Here is an 18,198-nt window from a genome sequence, read left to right as displayed (position 1 = left end):
AACATGTGCAGAGCTGAGAGTAAACATTTGATGTCTTTCATTTCTACCACCTGAAGATTTAAAATCAGTTACAGTTCAGCCGGTTTGCTGAACGGTTAATCGTGTGTTCTATTCAGTGTATATGATATGTTTTTGTTTGTTTACCAGCTGTTTCTGCATTGATGACAGCCAGACAACAACAGGCTCCGGGAACAGAAAGAGGTTTTTCACCAAAAACGTTCTGCCATCAACAGACAAGCATGGGACCATGACTTCTTATCCCACGTGAAGCATTGAACCGTTCTGTCTCATGTTGTGGTGTTCTGCTTGTTGTCCTCGTGACTATGAATTGATACCAGTCATGATGAGGGTACGTAGCACTCTTTGTTTTCTTATATGGATAAAAAGAAACAATATGCATGTCTGAAACTGCTGTGTTACTAACACCTGAATGCATGTGTTTGAAGTGTGCCATGTTGCTTCACCTGCCTAGGTTACATCACAATGACTGGCCACTGAATATTAACCCATTGAAAGTTCAAAGTTCAAAGTTCAAAGTTCAAAGTTCACTTTATTGTCAAAGTTTCCACATGTGTTATGCATACAGAAAATTCGAAATGCCGTTTCTCGCAGTCCCACAGTGTAATATAGACATGAACATATAACATATAATAGAATAAAATAGAATAAAGTTAAGAACATAAGGGCCTAGATAAAGGATTAAACAAGTAGCAGCAGAGAATAAAAAGTGACTGGTGCTGATAAAAAGTGACTGGTGCTGATAAAAAGTGACTGGTGCTGGATGAGGGAAGGGTGTGTGAGGGGGGTTTATGTTCGTAGCAGCAGAGAATAAAAAAATTAAAATAAATAAATAGAAAAAGTGACTGGTGCTGGATGAGGGAAGGGGTGTGAGGGGGAGTAGATGTCCTGGTATGTTCCATTTGAGGCAGTGGGGAAAGGTGGGTGAGGGGGAGGGTAGAGAGGTCAGGGGAGAGATGGCAGGGGGGGAGAGAGGGGGAGCGAGAGGAGAGAGGGAGGGAGAGAGTTCAGCATCCTGACCGCCTGGTGGAAGAAGCTGTTCCTCAGCCGGGTAGAGCTCGAACGGAGACTGCGGAACCTTCTCCCTGAAGGCAGGAGGCTGAAGAGGCTGTTGGAGGGGTGGGTGGGGTCACCCGCAATGCCGAGTGCTTTGCGGGTGAGGCGGGTGTTGTAAATGTCCTGTAGTGTAGGGAGTGAGACTCCGATGATCCTCTGGGCAGAGTTCACAATGCGCTGCAGGCTCTTGCGGTTGGAGGCGGTGCAGCTTCCGAACCACAGCGTGATGCAGCTGCTGAGGATGCTCTCAGTGGCGCCTCGGTAGAATGAGAGCATGATGGGGGGGGGGGCTCCTGCTCGCTTGAGCTTCCTGATGAAGTACAGGCGTTGCTGGGCCTTCTTTGCCAGTGCAGTGGTGTTGCTGTTCCAGGTGAGGTCATCTGTGATTGTCACACCCAGGAATTTGGTGCTGCTCACCTGTTCCACAGCAGCACCATTGATGGTCAGAGGGAGGGGGGGTTGGGAGTGGGTTCTCCTGAAGTCAACAACAATCTCCTTTGTTTTCCCCACATTGAGGAAGAGATTGTTATTTTGGCACCAACGGACCAGCTGGTTCACTTCCTTCCTGTAGTTAGTCTCATCGTTGTGGCTGATGAGACCTACCACGGTAGTGTCGTCAGCGAACTTCACGATGTGGTTGGAGCTGTAGTTGGGTTTACAGTCATGGGTCAGCAGGGTGAAGAGAAGGGGGCTGAGCACACAACCTTGGGGGGCCCCCGTACTCAGTGTTAGTGTGTTCGAAGTGTTGTTGTTGACCCGAACAGCTTGTGGTCTCTCTGTGAGGAAGTCCAACAACCAGTTGCAGAGAGAGGGGCTGAGGCCCAGGTCTGTAAGTTTACACACAAGCTGCTGGGGGATGATTGTATTGAATGCTGAGCTGAAATCTATGAACAGCATTCTGACGTAGGAGTTCTTAGTGTCCAGGTGTGTGAGGGCTGGGTGTAGAGCGGAGGAGATTGCATCCTCTGTGGACCGTTTAGTTCGGTAAGCAAACTGAAACGGGTCCAGGGAGGGAGGAAGGGTGGATTTGATCTGCTTCATGACCAGCCTTTCGAAACACTTCATGATGGTAGAAGTCAATGCGACGGGGCGGTAGTCGTTGAAGCAGGCTGGAGATGACTTCTTCGGCACAGGAATGATGGTGGTTTCCTTGAAGCACGTGGGAACAACAGCCTGGCTCAGGGAGGTGTTAAAGATGTCGGTGAGGACATCCGTGAGCTCCTCTGCGCAGTCCCTCAGCACACGACCAGGAATGTTGTCAGGTCCCGCAGCCTTGCGGGTATTAATCCTCAGCAGTGTGCTCCTCACACTGGCTGGGGACAGGCACAGAGCCTGGTCGTCGGTGGGGGGGGTGGTTTTCTGCGCAGGTGTGTTGTTCTGTGCTTCGAAGCGTGCAAAGAAGCCATTGAGGTTGTTAAGCAGGGAGGTGTGACTGTCACAGGTCTGTGGCGGTAGTTTGTAGTCCGTTATGGTCCTAATGCCCTGCCACAGGCTCCGTGAGTCCCTGCTGTCTTTGAAATGTCCTGTGATTTTCCTGGTGTACAGTCGTTTAGCTTTCCTGATGCCACGGCACAGGTCAGCCCTGGCTGCTCCCAGCCCAGCTGGGTCTCCAGCTCTGAAGGCGGTGTCGCGAGCCTTGAGCAGTGTGCGGACCTCCCCTGTCAGCCATGGCTTCTGGTTGGCTCGGATGGTGATGGCTCTGGTGGTAGTTACATCATCAATGCACTTGGTGATGTAACCTGTGACTGTCTCTGTGTATTCTTGAATGTTAATGTGATGGTTGTAGGTGGCTGCCTGCTTGAACATGTCCCAGTCTGTAGTACCAAAGCAGTCCTGAAGTGCAGCAGTACTGTCCTCTGGCCACACCCGTACCTGTTTTGAAACCGGTTTGGTAACCTTTACCCTTGCTCTGTAGGCCGGTTTCAGCAAGACAGTGAGGTGGTCGGAGAGGCCAATGTGGGGGAGGGGGGACGCCTTGTACGCTCCCTTGATCGATGTGTAGACTAGGTCTAATTTGTTGTTTTCCCTGGTTGGAAAATCAACATGCTGGTATATTTTAGGCAGAACAGTTTTTAGGTTAGCATGGTTGAAGTCTCCAGCAACGATGAGAATGCCGTCTGGGTGTGCTGTCTGTTGCTCACTGATGGCTCTGTAAAGTTCACTGAGTGCCTCCTCTCTGTCCTTGTTGTTGGGGCTCGGAGGTATATAAACAGCCACCAGTAGAATGGCTGAAAACTCCCTCGGCAGGTAAAAAGGACGGCACTTTAAAACCATAAACTCCACCAGCGGGGAACAGTGTTGGTTAACAACAATAGCGTCTCGACACCAAGCATCACTGATGTAAACACACACACCGCCGCCGCGGGACTTTCCCACGCTAACTATGTCTCTGTCTGCTCGGTAGCATGTTAGCTTGTCCAGTTGAATAGCGGAGTCCGGGATGTTGTGGTGGAGCCATGTTTCCGTGAACACGTAAACACAGCAGTCCCTCACCTCACGCTTGGTTCTGAGTAGCCGTATATTGTCCATCTTGTTGTCCAGTGAACGGACATTTGCCATGAGTAATGTTGGAATTGCCGGCTTGTGTGGGCTAGCCGCTAGCCTAGCCCGGATACCTCCACGCTTTCCCCGCTTTTGCTTCCTCTCGCACCGCTTGCGCTGTCTCCTTACCGGGTGGGGGTTGACACAATGGGGGGAGCAGAGAAGTCCCAGGCTGCTAAGATCCACGGAGAGTTTGGCTTCCAAGTTGAAGAAAGTTGTACTTTTTCCAAGAAGAAACTCACGGCTGTATTGTTGTGTTTTGCGATATAAGTCCGTCGGGCATGACGAACACAGCGGCAGACTAGACAAACTAGACGAAAAAGACGAAAAAGACGAAAACACTGTTTTTCCGGGACCGCGAGGGGCCGCTGCGACTGCTCGCGCCGCCAACATGAGACCAACATGCTGCCTAGACAAACACACGTGTATGAATGAAGTATATTCTTTATATATTAATGTGAGAAACAGTCTGTCATTGGATACGGCTGAGAAAGGTGACGTAACGATACTAACAGTTGTGTTTCTTTGTCAAAATATAAATTACTGACAAGGTGTTTTCCATTGTAGAACCATCTGCTACACTGGCTGCACCAACTCATCTGAAGGGTTCACAAGTAGATGGTAAATACATCCAACATGTAAACACATCTGTCATATTCACTGTGCTCATATCTGTTATAAACCGTTGATTGTGTTTTGTGATCCTTCTCTCCTTGCAGCCGCCGCTGTAACTGTAAGGAGACCAGTGCCTGTTCCTCAGGAGCTCACGTGTCTGCTGCCAGAAGGAGCGGGTCGTCCAGCAACAGAGGCGACTGTCACAGTCCCTGGTGTGTGTTATTTGACCTGTATTTGCATCTTAAAAATATACTATATGTAGTGTCCATCAAAACTGTTGTTAATTCTATACAGTTACTGCTGCACTGTATTCAGACAATAGGTAGGCAGCACTCCAGTGTCCAGCTTGCTGAGTTTCACAGACTACAGTGTAGCTGTCATGTTACATCCTTGCTTCATCTTACTGTCAATAATAATGACAACATGTTTAATATTCTCTATAGTGTCAGAGGCCCCCCTGATTTCTCCTGAGACGTCTGCAGAGCCCGCTCAACTGTCACCTGCACAGAGAGATCAACGTTAGTGTTAGAAGGTTTTTCATGTCAAAAGATTAAATCAAGACGCACCCAGATTCGTACTAATTTGCTCCGTTTATTCTTGTCTGACTAGGTGAGCAATCACCCAGGCCGTTAGCTGTCCCCACCCGTCCTCCTCCACAGCTCCCTGGCTACGACCATGAAGTCAGCCAGTGGACCTGTTCACAGCAGCAGAGGATCTGGATGAAGACAGAGCTGGAATCCATGGGTCTCTGGCCAGGCTGCTTTCCTGTGCGCAACCTTATGAAGATGGTGTCATTGTGGCATCTCCCTCCCCAGCCAGAATGAATCCACAGCATCTCTGATCTTCCTCCTCCAAAGTTCTTTCAGCTGGAACTGGATGCTACAAGGAAAAGGGTGGAGGACAGAGGACAGCAGAAGAGGAAGAGGACTGAATCCCAGCCCACAGGTCGCAAGTGTCAATTCTGTCAGATGGATCTGAAGCAGGATCCAAACAGTCCTCACATTCACACGGGGTTCCCTGGACTAACAGGGAAGTACATTTACTGCCCTGGTAAAGTCTTTTCCTTTTACAAAGACCAGGGCATGGAGAAGCAGACGACCTGCTTTTTATGAGACAGAAAAAAAGAGATGGGAGGTTGAAAAGGGAAAGTAAGAGAAAACGGGAGTGTTTTGTCATTATTATATTTGTTTAACATATTTGTGTTGTGTATTTGTGACCTTGCATTATTGGCTCTGTGTTCAATATTCACTGTCCCTGTTGTGTTTAATAAATATATTTCATTTACTAATGTTCACATGTCTCATTAATACGTGAATCATTATAGTCAACAGTAAAAACTACAATATAATAGGTTTATAGCCAAAAATAAGTCAAGTACTTGATAATCTATCTGCCACTACAATCTAGTGATAATCAGTAAAAGGTAAAGCTGGATAAACATTTCTTGATTTATGAATAGCTCTTTGTCATTGATGAGTGGCTTAGCCCCAGTTAGACTCGAATCTGCGTCCAGGAGCTGAAACCAGCGATATGAAATGCTGCAATTTCATTGGCTGTCAGCGTATGCCAACTATACACGGCTTGCCCGCGTGGGCAAGCCGTGTATAGTTGGCATACGCTGTCACTAAGCAACAGTCAGAGCAAGTGACGTGCTTTATATTATCCAAAAAGACGACTGTTGGTGGCAGGGAAGGGAGGTGGACGGGTCCAACAAACAGGACTTTACGGCAGAAGAAGTTGTGGTTTTAGTTGGTTTTGCTGCCTGAATATAAACCTAACGGTACGTAGATGGTTTTCCTTAATCTAGCTAAGTGGTTTTGTTGCCTTAACCCAGTGGCGGGCCGTGCGTTTTATACCCGGGCCTTCTGTGCTGTCCTACTACACTTGAGCCACAATAAGCTCATTATGACGCCACAGCTGTGGTTGTTTGTTGCTAGCGGTGTAATAATACACGTATTCGTATTAAACCGTTCGGTACGAGGCTTACGAAGCGAACAATATGTCCACAAACCAATGGGTGACATCACGACGAGGACGGCCACTTCTTATATAGAGGGTATGGTTGTAACTTTAAAAAGGTCTCTTGCTGATGGTGGGAAGCGCTGATGGGAACGTATCTGTTTGTGGATTCAGTGACATTTCTTTCGTCGATCAGCTGGCAGTAATTTGTTTGCGTTGATGAAAACGGCCTCTTCACACTGCAGGGCACGTCTCCGTTCTCGTACAATAAACACTGTAAATCATATACGGACAGGGCCGGTGAATATGAAAGGAACTTGGCTGACCTCTTTAGCCGCAGTAGAAGTCTGACGATCTTAAAAAATTGGGTGGCCAAAGAACATGTACACACAAACTAAGCGTGCTCGAGACATTCGACTCCCACAAAAGGGCTCAGAGAGCAAAATAATATACAAAGATCTGAGGCACGGCTCATTAGTCCTGAGCCCATACATGCAGGACAAGCAAACGCTGAAACGAAATCATTTGTCCACATCAGTGCAAGTATGAAAACCTGCTCACTGTCAAAGAGCTTTGTTTCTGCCATTTACAACCTTACAAGTATCCGAGGAGCTCAGCAAGAAGCACAGACTCTTTATAAGAAGGGGACGGAGTCGTCATGACGTTGGTTTGTGGACAGATTGTTTGAAGCCTCCAGTTTGGCGATTTCGCCGTCACCATCTTGGATTACGGCTTTGGCCATGTTGCTGCTTTTTGCAGCCGATAAACCTCGTGACCATATTTGGAATTTGGAGGAGTGAGGTAGTGATGTCGTGGTCATTTCACATATGTCTGTGAGATCAGGGTGCCAGAGTATATGATCCAAAGCTGAATTGAGACGTATGTTGGTGTTAGACAGCCCAAAGGACTTTATTCTGTAAAATGATGACTCTGCAGACTATTTAACACCACAGGACATCAGAGGAGTTTCGTCATTATGTTGATGATGGAGGCCTTGGCCGGTCACGGGTTCCCACACGGCGCCCTCGACCCTCAGATTGATCACCGTCTCCGGGCTCAGACGGTTCAGCGCCGCAGCAGAACCTTCTGTCTGCCGTTTGCTTAGACTAAAACGCTGCTGAAAGCTGGGATCAATGGGGCGGGGGAATCAATCAGGATCATCCGTGTTTACACGACTCAGGAGGATTACCTCACTGTTACTGGAGTGGCCTCGCAGGAATGACTGGCCATTAGAACAGTGGGACTAAACACGGCCCTGCTGTTTACATAGAAGGTAACGCGGGCCCGGCCCCGACTCTGTGTGCCAGAGACAATTAGGCCCCCGATGCCGACCGGAATCCACCGCCGGGCGCGACGGTAATCAAATTCAAACATAGCTGGGCCCCGAAAACAATGAGGCACGGGATTACAGCCAATGCATGTGGTAGAAAATGAATAAAGCTTAACAGCGAGCATGTGTTACAGTGAACAAGACTCAACGTATACAGCATCAGATAGAGGTCTACTTTTAAAACAGTATGTTCTTTCTGTCAAGAAGTACAACTGGGAATTGAAACAAGTATGCAGGTATGTTATATGTTTATTTTGCGTTATTTTATTTTTAGAATCTTAATCACTCCAATTTAGCACCTGTATCGTGTTTCACGAGGCAAACGCCAGCTCACAGTAGAAGATAAAGGGTCAGCGTTTATCAATCTGAGAAATGAAAGATTGTACTTTGTCTTACAGAAAAGCAACCAAAATGTATATTAAAGGACAAGTTCATGTGTTTCCAGGACTTTCTTGTAACAATAAAAAATGTTGGAGTTTGTATGTTTCTACAAACCCCAGATACGTTGAATATCGACGTTTTTGCGTTTGGTCGAAGCAAGTGACGTCGGATATCCAACGACCGTTATTGAAAGTCACGTGGTTTAACAACGAGAATAACAAGCATGACATCTGTTGCACTTCTGCCCATCGTGGGCGAGGGGTCGCTGCTACGTCTTAAAGAGTTGTTTTGGGGAGTTTTTCCTGTTCCGATGCAAGCGTCCAAAGAACGGAAGATGTTGTGTACTGTACAGATTGTAAAGCCCTCATACAACTGAATACATTTCAACATATCCTGTTTGCAGGAACATACGATGACAATTTTTCTTTTTTTCTGGCGACTGGATTGGCAAAAAAGTGGCCATGCTGAGATCCCTTCTCGTGCGACTCTTCTGTAAGTGACGGGTGTACTCAAGTGTCCCGGTGAGCCTTGAGGGTGCGACAGTGAGCTGACATGAACAACACCAGGACCCTGAAACTGAAGCAATTATTGCTGACTGAACGTATTTACACCACTTCTCCTTCAAAGTGTGTTTAGTTTCAGATAAAATGCTGAACTTTAGGGGATCGAAAACGTCTCTAACTCTCAGGGCTCCATTGTGTCTCTGCAGGTTTTGGTTTATATGTTTAACTATAACAACAACGCTGACTGGATCGGACACAGTAAAGACTCGAACCTGTGACCCTCCATTGCCTTGCTGCTATGATGAAAGAATCTCAAAAGATTCTTTACTCTGAACCAGAAAAGTCACCTATTACAGTAAAGTGTTTTATTTGAATATGTCTGTAAATGAATGAACAGGATGATTATATGACAACAACCTAGACAAAAAAAACGTTTTATTTGTTAGGCATTTCCATATATGTGTGTGGTTTGTGTTCGTTCGGCATCGTAACCAAGCCAGAGATGATTCTTCTTATAACAATGATAATGTGGAATGACATGAACCAGTGGAGAAATCAGTTTAAATCACATTGTTGAGTTGGGGGAAACTCTTTCAGTGTTTTCTGGAGGACACTTCTACAGGTCACGTGACTGTCGATGGGACACCGACTGCAAAAAGTGACGTCCAAAATAGTTACTCAGAGGCTTTTGAGAAGTAGGAGAATGAAGGCCGAATCTTTTGGGAGAAAGAAAATAAAACAGATAAAGTGACAAAAAAAGAAGAATTGTATGTTTACAAAATCATCGCAATGCCTCCTCTGCCACTGCAGCTGCTCAGAATACATCACGCGTGCACAGAACAGCATGTGGACGTATCAGATGATAAGGTGGACGAAAGCCTATAAATACGGCTGCCTGAGTCTCTCGGTGAGCCAGTGTTTAAACTCCACCTGATGATCTCTGCATGCCGTCCGGACCCCTCCGTCCTTCTCTCCTGTTTAACGGTTCATTATTTCGGTTCAACTCTTCTTATATGGAAACAACCGTCGTCAGAAGCGTCGGGGTTTTTTTCTCCTCATGTGTGAGTTCATCACGTCCTCGATCTATTAAAGAAAAATAAGAAAAACCGATGTCTCCCTGTGCGTAAAATGCCGCGCTCAGTGCGTCCTGGCGCGGACGACTCCTTGGAAAATGTGCGGTGTCAGTCGCGTTTCCTTCACGCCCCGCTGCTGCGGGCCGGTGCTGAGCAGGAGTGGCATCTCGGCGACAAAATCCGGACGAAAGAGCGTCCTTTAGAGCTTAGGCATGCATCGAGCAGTGAGATCATTGGCGTTATAAATATCCCCGTGCCAGCAGAACTGCTCCAGCTCCTGCAGCCGGGGTAATGCCCAGGAGCGCTGCACGCGTGTGTGTGCGTGCACAATGTTTGGTGGCGCCCCGGACCAAAGAAAAATGCTAGAAGTGGCCTAGCGAGTGTCTCCTTTTTGGAAGAATGAATGTTCCTCTTTACCTTCTGACCGTCGCTCACTTGATTTGCGCCGCCGGAGCAGAGCGCGTCCCTCTGGAGCGCCAACTTCTGGAGGAGGGGATCCGTTCGGGGCGCAGGACGTGCAGGCTCTACTGCAGGGTTGGCATCGGCTTCCATCTCCAGATTCATCCCGACGGCAGAGTCAACGGCAGCCATGAGCCCAACCAGCTGAGTAAGTCTCACGGCGTAACATAGCACAGAACTCCGAAATTATACACGTACTCTGACGCGCAGATGAATCCGGCGCGTCTCGCCGAGAACGCGCACTTTGAGCTGCGTTCGCTCTTAATTGATCCTCTCTGTGTTTAGCAGTTGCAGCTATTTTCAAGTTTTAACTGCACTGATTTACACAGGAGGAGCGTTGAGGACCGCGCGCCTAAACTTAGTCTGCCTGACCCCGGTGAGGTATCTGGTCCACGGGCCTTGTTTGTGTCGGCAGGTAGACTATTTGTGGAAGTGACAGGTGCAGCAGTGAGACAGGATGTGTTCACGATCAGCACCACTGTCATCACAGCGCTGCAAAAAATAGCCACCTTACAAACCAAGCTATTATCTACTAGTGTCTATTATTTAATCTTACCTTCAAAACTAGTAAAACATGTAGTTTGTTTTTCATGCAAATTCAATGATTTTACCTTTTTTTTTTATGGAAAGAAATCACAAATAAAAGGCAATAATAAGTTGTTCTACAAGTACAATATTGTGCTCTGTGTGCATATCTTTCCAGCTCATATAAGATGAATACATTGATGCACTTCGGCTGAAGGCTGTGAGGTTATAGTGTCCAGTGATTTGATGTGTATCAGGGTCCATTCATTAAGCAGCAACAACGGAAGGTTTTGGGGATTTTTTAGGCTGTTACTGAACGATATAGACATCATTTTATCATATCTTTTGTTTATATATTATTCTATTTGGATGATTATCACGATATATATTTAATAATAATAATAATAATAATGTTAAATTTACTGGTGTTTTTCGTGACCAACTCTTTATTGGGTTTTCCCCCTTTTCCATTCATTGCGGAGGTTTGAAATCAAGTAACTAAAATATTGCCTCGACATAACACATCTACATCTCTTCTATTATATGTATTATAAAAGAACATTCACATCGTGATATGAAACACACAAACACATGTTGTTTACAGTTTTAAGAGGTTTCTCCTCAAGACAGAACCCTGAAGAAACTCCAAATGTAATCATGATGTATTATAACAATTATATATTTTGAGGGTCAATCATATGTCCAGTAAATACGACACTTTCTGTTGTGCGTCTACTTTGTAGCATGCGCAACAGAGACGACTGGCAGCAAAGTTGCTTCACTCCCGGTTAGCCTTCTATGCTAACTTGAATCAAGATACATCAATTGTTCGGCTCTTCTAGAGTTTACAAATGTTATCAGAACCGGATCAAATTCTGACGGAGGAACGAGTCATTTCGTGGGACTCAGAACAACACAACACTGTGGCGGCGGCTTGTAGAGGAAAACAGATTCAAAAATAACTCTTATCATGGAAATATGTTTTATCGACCAGCTTTAGTCTGATAGCGGTGTTCATGATCAAAAGTTCAAGATCAAACTTTTCCATAAACTCAGATGTCAACATCATTCCACAAACATTCCCGTTGGGCTGCATCCATAAGACATGTTATGAGCACCAGTTGTGGCTGGAAACGTTGATTTAAAACTTATATATTCAAACCCCAAAGCTTTGACCGTCCCGTGCGTGAGTCCTGTGTCCTTTAGGCCGGAAGTCATGAATCAGATTCTCAGTTGTTCGTCTGCACCATCAGATCCCTCGTCGCTCCTCCTCCGCCTGTACAGCAGGTCGACGGATTTAAAAGTTTGACAATATCGTGTCAATAATCCAGACTGTGTTGTGGTCGTTGCTTTGAACCAGTGCATTGATATCATGCAAAACAACAACAACAACAACAGACTACGCTCGTCAATAGTCTGCTTTAAGTGGACAGGTTGACCCAAATGCCCAAATGTTGGAAAAAGAACCGACCGTTGTGCATTCTTTGGGATCCTAACTCGCTTTACAATTTCAAGAATTATGTGAATAGAAAAAGTAAAAAGAAAAGAGAAAAAGTACTGATGCCCAGATTATATTTGTATTATTACGAAAGACAAAATGTTTGTACTGGACACATGATAAAAACAAAAAACAACACAAAACTACTTGGTTAGGTTTATAGTAAAAGACTAAATCACGGTTTGGCTTAAAATCAACACAGAATTGAAAGAAAACAAAACTGCAGAAGTACTTTGCTTCACGCGGGACGTGAACAGCGTTCTCCTGTGTTTTTCCAGGAATTTGTCAAATGTCAGAAGTAAATGTTGGCCACCACAAAAAAAGCATTCACCCCGAAGCGTAATTCACAATGCAGTTTCGTTGTGTGGGAACATCATCTGTAGACCAGGCTGGCGATCCTGCCTCTGTGAACTCCAGACCGCCGCTGCTGCGTCGGTCCACCCCGATAACTGTTTGTGCCAGAGAAGCTCGACGTTCCTCCTCGAAGAGCGACGAGATGTAGCAAAACGACAAGAGGAGTAACAATGCGCCCTGTCGTCCGTCACTCATCGGAGCGTGTTGTTTGTCCTCCCAGGTGTCCTGGAGCTCTTTGCCATTTCTCAGGGGGTCATCGGCATCAAAGGGGTCTACAGCAACAGATTCCTGGCCATGAATAGAAGAGGACGGCTCTACGCAACCGTGAGTATCCCGCATGCCTCGCAAACTCTGAAGCCCACCCGCAGCACATTCATACTGCTGACTGTGCAGGTCTGCTGCAAGCCATTTTGAAAGGACACTTATTTGCACTGAACAAGTGTTGATTGCAAATGTTGTTGTCCAATCAAACAGAAGAAGTAGACCTTCAGTTGTTAGATAATGGGTTTCAAGATCCACTATTTGGTGGTTTGTCCAGACCTCTATCAGACTCATCCTGACCTCTTACCTCCTACATACAAATATATGTTTAGCTGCTAAATGCTCCAACGAACGAAGTGTATTTAAGTTCCTGTGAGGAGCTTTTATCTGGTTCTGAACCAGTCTCAGTCTAGTCCTGATCCTCTATCAGACCTCCATCAGTAATGAGACCATCAGAGAGAAGACGGTCTGTTTCTATAGAGTTATTCTTGATGCTCGTCATCGGAGCCACCGGGTCGGATTCTGGTGAAACCAGATGAACTCATGCAGGTTCACCAGAACCTCCTTCAGCTCAGACTCCAGCAGAGACCGGTCCACTGTGGACAGACCCTGATCCTCCAGCAGAGACCGGTCCACCGTGGACAGACCCAGATCCTCCAGCAGAGACCGGTCCACCGTGGACAGAGCCAGATCCTCCAGCAGAGACCGGTCCACCGTGGACAGACCCAGATCCTCCAGCAGAGACCGGTCCACCGTGGACAGAGCCAGATCCTCCAGCAGAGACCGGTCCACTGTGGACAGACCCAGATCCTCCAGCAGAGACCGGTCCACCGTGGACAGACCCAGATCCTCCAGCAGAGACCGGTCCACAGTGGACAGACCCAGATCCTCCAGCAGAGACCGGTCCACAGTGGACAGACCCAGATCCGACTTCACCTGCAGCCTTGGACCTGCAGTCGGAGCTCCGGAGGGAGGAGGAGAGCTCAGCTCCCGGCAGCAGCGTCTCCTCCTCTCCTCTCCCTCCTCTCCTCCTCCTCCTCCTCCAGGAGCAGAGCTTCTCCTCTCTGGGAGCCAACACACGACTTTATTGGCTTTTCTGAGCTTCCAGCTGCTTCTCCTGGTCAGATCATTTTTGTTACACGCTGCTCTCAGAGATCACAAATGGATCTTGCTCAAAGTATATTGTCCTTGTGTCTAATCAGACCTGCTGCCAGAGTCCACACCTGGATCTGCATCTCATTTGCAGATGACATGATGCTCTTCTCTGCTGCAGCCCAACTTCTTTTGGACTCTATTTCTCCATCAAAACGTTGCAGCTAAATTTGTCTTATTTATTAGCTTGTGCAGCTTTGCATCTGTGCTGTGAAACAAAAATCCACCAAATCTGACATCAGCATGTCACGGGCATACTGCTGTAATCTTTAGCCACAGTTTCCGAAGACTTTCAAATCCCCCCAAACACACAGTAAGCCCAAATCTGCCCACAGCAGCTTGGCCTCGCCCCGCGGGCCAGGGGCCAGCCAGCCGGCAGCCCGCCGCTCCGACGAGTCGTCTGCGGGAGCCTCGGCAGGCGAACAGATAGAAGCGGCTCTCCATCAGCATGTGTTAATAGGAAGAGCAGATTAAGTCCTGTCTGGGACGGCTGATAATATACAGACTAGTGAGCCACAAAGTGGAGATCAATATGTTGAGTAAACAATCAGCCCGGGCGAGCAGCAGAGCCGGAGAGTCTGTGAGCTGAGCAACAGGGATGTTCTTGCCTCCCTGAGCTCCCCTCAGCCCCCCTCAGCTCCCCTCAGCCCCCCTCAGCTCCCCTCAGCCCCCCTCAGCCCCCCTCAGCTCCCCGGCATTGTTTCATGAAACCCTGTCAGCGGGGAGCGATCTGGCGTCTCTCAGCCACAGCTTTCTGGAACCGCGCTAATGCGACTGCGAGTCGTCCAGCAGCAGATGCAGTTGTCGCTCCAGCTTATATAAAGGAGGGAATTACAAAGTGTCTCGGGGTCAGAGCACAAACAAGATCTAAATATGAACTGAAACTGGGCAGACTGCAGGGGGGGGATTGCCTCAAACTAAAACCTGATCATGGTTTTGGTTCCGCTGGACTCATTATTTATCCTCGCGAGCGATCAACAAGATCAGCCCTGGTGGAGCTGCCTTGCTCAAGGGCACGTCAGCACGGATGGGTCGAGGCTCCTTTGTTTGCGTGTTGAGTCGTCTCTGGTCTGTGATTACTGGATCTTTCTTTGTCGAAGGAGTTTTTCTCCGTGAGAACTAAAACCCTGTTTGCTGAGGATCACTGGTCTAAAGCTCGGCATTAAGTTTGCGAGTACATTTTGTATTTCTTTAAATGGATGTTGATTGTTCCATTGAACACAAACTCTAAACGCTGATAGCAGACTTTCAGACATTTTAAAACTATTATATAAATGTTTCATGTGCAGTAAATGAAAGTGTGATGTTTGAATCAGGGCTCTTCTTCTTTGCAGCTTTGATGCTTACTGTAGAAAGCTCGCGCTCTGAGAGGCTCTCTGGCTCCAAACCGTCGCAGTCGGAGCTTATTTTGTGCCTCCGGAGCAGCTCTGCCTCGGGGATTGGGGTTGTACAACTAAAACTCCAATCTGTGTCTACAGCTGCACTGTGCTATTTAACCGCCGTGATGATTCGGGGTGGATGTAAACCTCGGGGGGGCCGCGGTCGGGCTCCGGGCCTCACGTCTGGGGTGTCAGGTGACACCCTGACCCTTAACTTGTTGCATCGTCCGTCATATCTAATATTCCGATGTTTTCACAGTGCCAAGTTATTGGCTGAGTAACGGGCGAGGAGACAGATGCACGTTGCTCTGCACGACCTGCTCAGCGGGCCATCGCAAACATAACCTTCAGAAAGGGGAAAGGGTCACCTGCATTTATTGAGCAAACAAAGAGTGAAAGACAGAAACGCAACCACTTGACTGAACTTGTGCTTTTTGATTTATTTATTTATTTTTGAGTCTCAGCTACAGTTTCTCTTGCACCTGTGATGTATTTTAACCCACTTTCTTAAAAAGTGTTTCCAGTATAAAGGTCCTAGACTTTAGCATTAGTCTGTTTACCGTTAGCATTGTGGGGTTTTGAGTTGCACATTTCAACACACATTTGATCGATTGCCATTAAAGCGGACATTCATGGTCTCCACAGGATGAATCCTGACTCTCGTGCCACCAGCAGGTCTAACTCGACACTCATCTTAAAATCGACTCGCTGCATTGCCACACGATTTGGCGCTTTTTCTCTGGTGCCAGCAGGTGAAATGTCTCCACAACTAATGTATGGATTGCATCAAAAGTTGCTTCAGACATTCATGAAATGAATTATGATCACCTGACGAGCACCACCATCAGTCAACATTTAATTTGTCAAATATTTTGGTGTCTGACCAAATATCAGCAAATCTCTTTTTTATCGTAAATTCATTTATTTATTTTTTTTACATACAGTTGCTCTAAGACAGCCACGTTTGTGCTTATCAGAGTAAAATTAAAGTGGCTTTAGTTCAGTCTTATATTTTAGGGGAACTGAAAATAATAAAGAACCACATCTGTGTGCACAGTGAGAATAAAAAGGACACGTTGGTGAAGTTATATTATTTGGGTAGAGGAAATATGTAACTTTCCACCACTGCCCCAAGCACAGCTTACCCGAGGATCATGGGAAAGGTCCCTTTAAAAGAGTGTGACCAATCCAGCAGGGCAAGAGCAGGTTAAACAGCTGTCCAAGCATTATGATGTTAACAATCAGATCTCTGGAATCTGGCCGCAGCCATTAAATCCTATGAAACCCAGCAGGAGCAAAGCTTTCCCCTGGAATGTGTGTGTTTGTGTGTGAGAGTACATTCATTCATGCTCCAGTGGATCTGTTTCCAGATGTGTGATTCCCTGACTGGTACCAGAGCCGGTATGTTGCTCAAATGTAGCGTTCTGTTCAATCACTGCAATCCACCCGTAGCAGTTAATAATAGTTTTTCTATTGTTCATATATGTTTATATTTTATTCTGTTGTTTTTTGCTATTCTTCAGTCGTAATCTTTAATGAGAGTCTGGCACAAGAGTTCCCTTCGGTGTTCATGAAGTTCTATTTGATCTTATTCGATTAAACACCCGTATATTTCCTTTCTCTTGCAGGAATGGTTCACAGACGACTGTGAGTTCAGGGAACGTTTCCAGGAGAACAGCTACAACACGTACGCCTCGGTGATCCACAGGAACCACAGGACCGGTCGCGACTGGTTCGTGGCCCTCAACAAGAGAGGGAAGGCCAAGATGGGCTCCAGCCCGCGGGTCAAACCCCAGCACGTCTCCACTCACTTCCTGCCCAGGGTCGGCCTGCGCGACAGGAGCGAGCGAGGCTTCACCATCACAGACAGGAGCACAGAGAGGAGGAGAGCCCCGCCCCCGCCGCCTCTGCCGGCCAATCCTCCTCTGGCGAAGGCCGTCCAAACGGGGCCGAGACGAACGCAGGTCAAGTACTGGCCCAAGTACCGGTTCGGATAGATGTCAAAAGGATGGGGCACAGAGTTCATAGACGCTGGACATACAAGTGATGGACGTGCCCCAAAACACTGTTCGCGTATGACATTCAAAGCATTCCGAGTATCTATGTGTGAAAAACCTGAAAGGGCTGCCAGGTTCAGCCATTGAGCTCCTCTCTGCTGAAGCTGTGGGCGTAGTTGGGAGTTTCCACCCGAGTGGAGGATGCTCTGTCCTGTTTTATGCCATCTTGAACAGTTTCTTTAAAATCAGCTAAAGCTGAAATCCATAACTTTGTTTGCGTATTTTAGGTGAGAAATTCTTGAAATACTTTCTGAATGATACATCAACGAGGGAACAGTCGTCCACGTTCTTTTTCTATCTTGTTTTCTACTGAGAATCTCCTCAACTGACTTTGTAGCGTCCGCCGTTGGTTCGGGACTGTACACACATTGTTTTGAGGTAAACGCCGACTAGAACATATACGCCAGAAGCGTATATGGGATGAATGGAAAGAGTCTTTTTTTCCACCCCGAGATTTATACTTTAATTCAATTGTTTTCTGATATCTATTTATTTCTTAAATATCAAAACAATAATCATAATAAATGTGTATTTTTGCAATAAGCAGAAGACAACAATGACGTCTTTGCATCAGGGATGTATTTTCCTCAGTACAATCAATCAGCAGCTGACTCAGACACAACTTTCCTCGCTACCTCAGGAGACGTATAGAAGGTATTGATATTGCTGGAGATGCGTTCCCATTATTAGAAAGTGGAAAAACAAATGGTAGAGTGCCTGAAAGATCGGAATGATGCACCACGGTAGAATAGGATGACTCCGAGTTATGTTGTGTGCATCAGCTCTGGTTTGAACGGATTTATTAATTCACTTTGTTTTATATAAGAAAAGTAGCTCCGTCTGTCATATTAGACGATTTAAATAAGAGCTGAAACGTTTAAATACACCTAAAATTAGGAGAATTGTTAATTTGCAGAACTTCATTGGTATTGTCATCCAGAAAGCTATCAAGTCACATTTCCAAGCGATGGCAGCACATTCTGTCGACACTGAGTCCAACAATCTCTGAACATCTGACAGCAATCCACTAAGACGAT

General features: G+C 46.6%; 1 protein-coding gene across 1 annotated transcript; it reads left to right on the top strand.

The window, feature by feature from the left end:
- The first annotated feature begins 9,515 nt into the window (after positions 1 to 9,515).
- On the top strand, positions 9,516 to 17,450 carry fgf5 (fibroblast growth factor 5). Its single transcript, XM_079269797.1, has 3 exons — positions 9,516 to 10,083; positions 12,533 to 12,636; positions 16,733 to 17,450. The coding sequence occupies exons 1-3, from the start codon at positions 9,876 to 9,878 to the stop codon at positions 17,099 to 17,101; spliced, it is 681 nt and encodes a 226-aa protein (XP_079125923.1). The 5' UTR covers positions 9,516 to 9,875; the 3' UTR covers positions 17,102 to 17,450.
- Positions 17,451 to 18,198: the final 748 nt, after the last annotated feature.

Source organism: Melanostigma gelatinosum (assembly GCF_949748355.1).
Source record: "Melanostigma gelatinosum genome assembly, chromosome: 6".
NCBI lineage: Eukaryota > Metazoa > Chordata > Actinopteri > Perciformes > Zoarcidae > Melanostigma > Melanostigma gelatinosum.
Note: the sequence above shows the minus strand (reverse complement) of the source record. Positions and strands in the feature narration are given on the sequence as shown.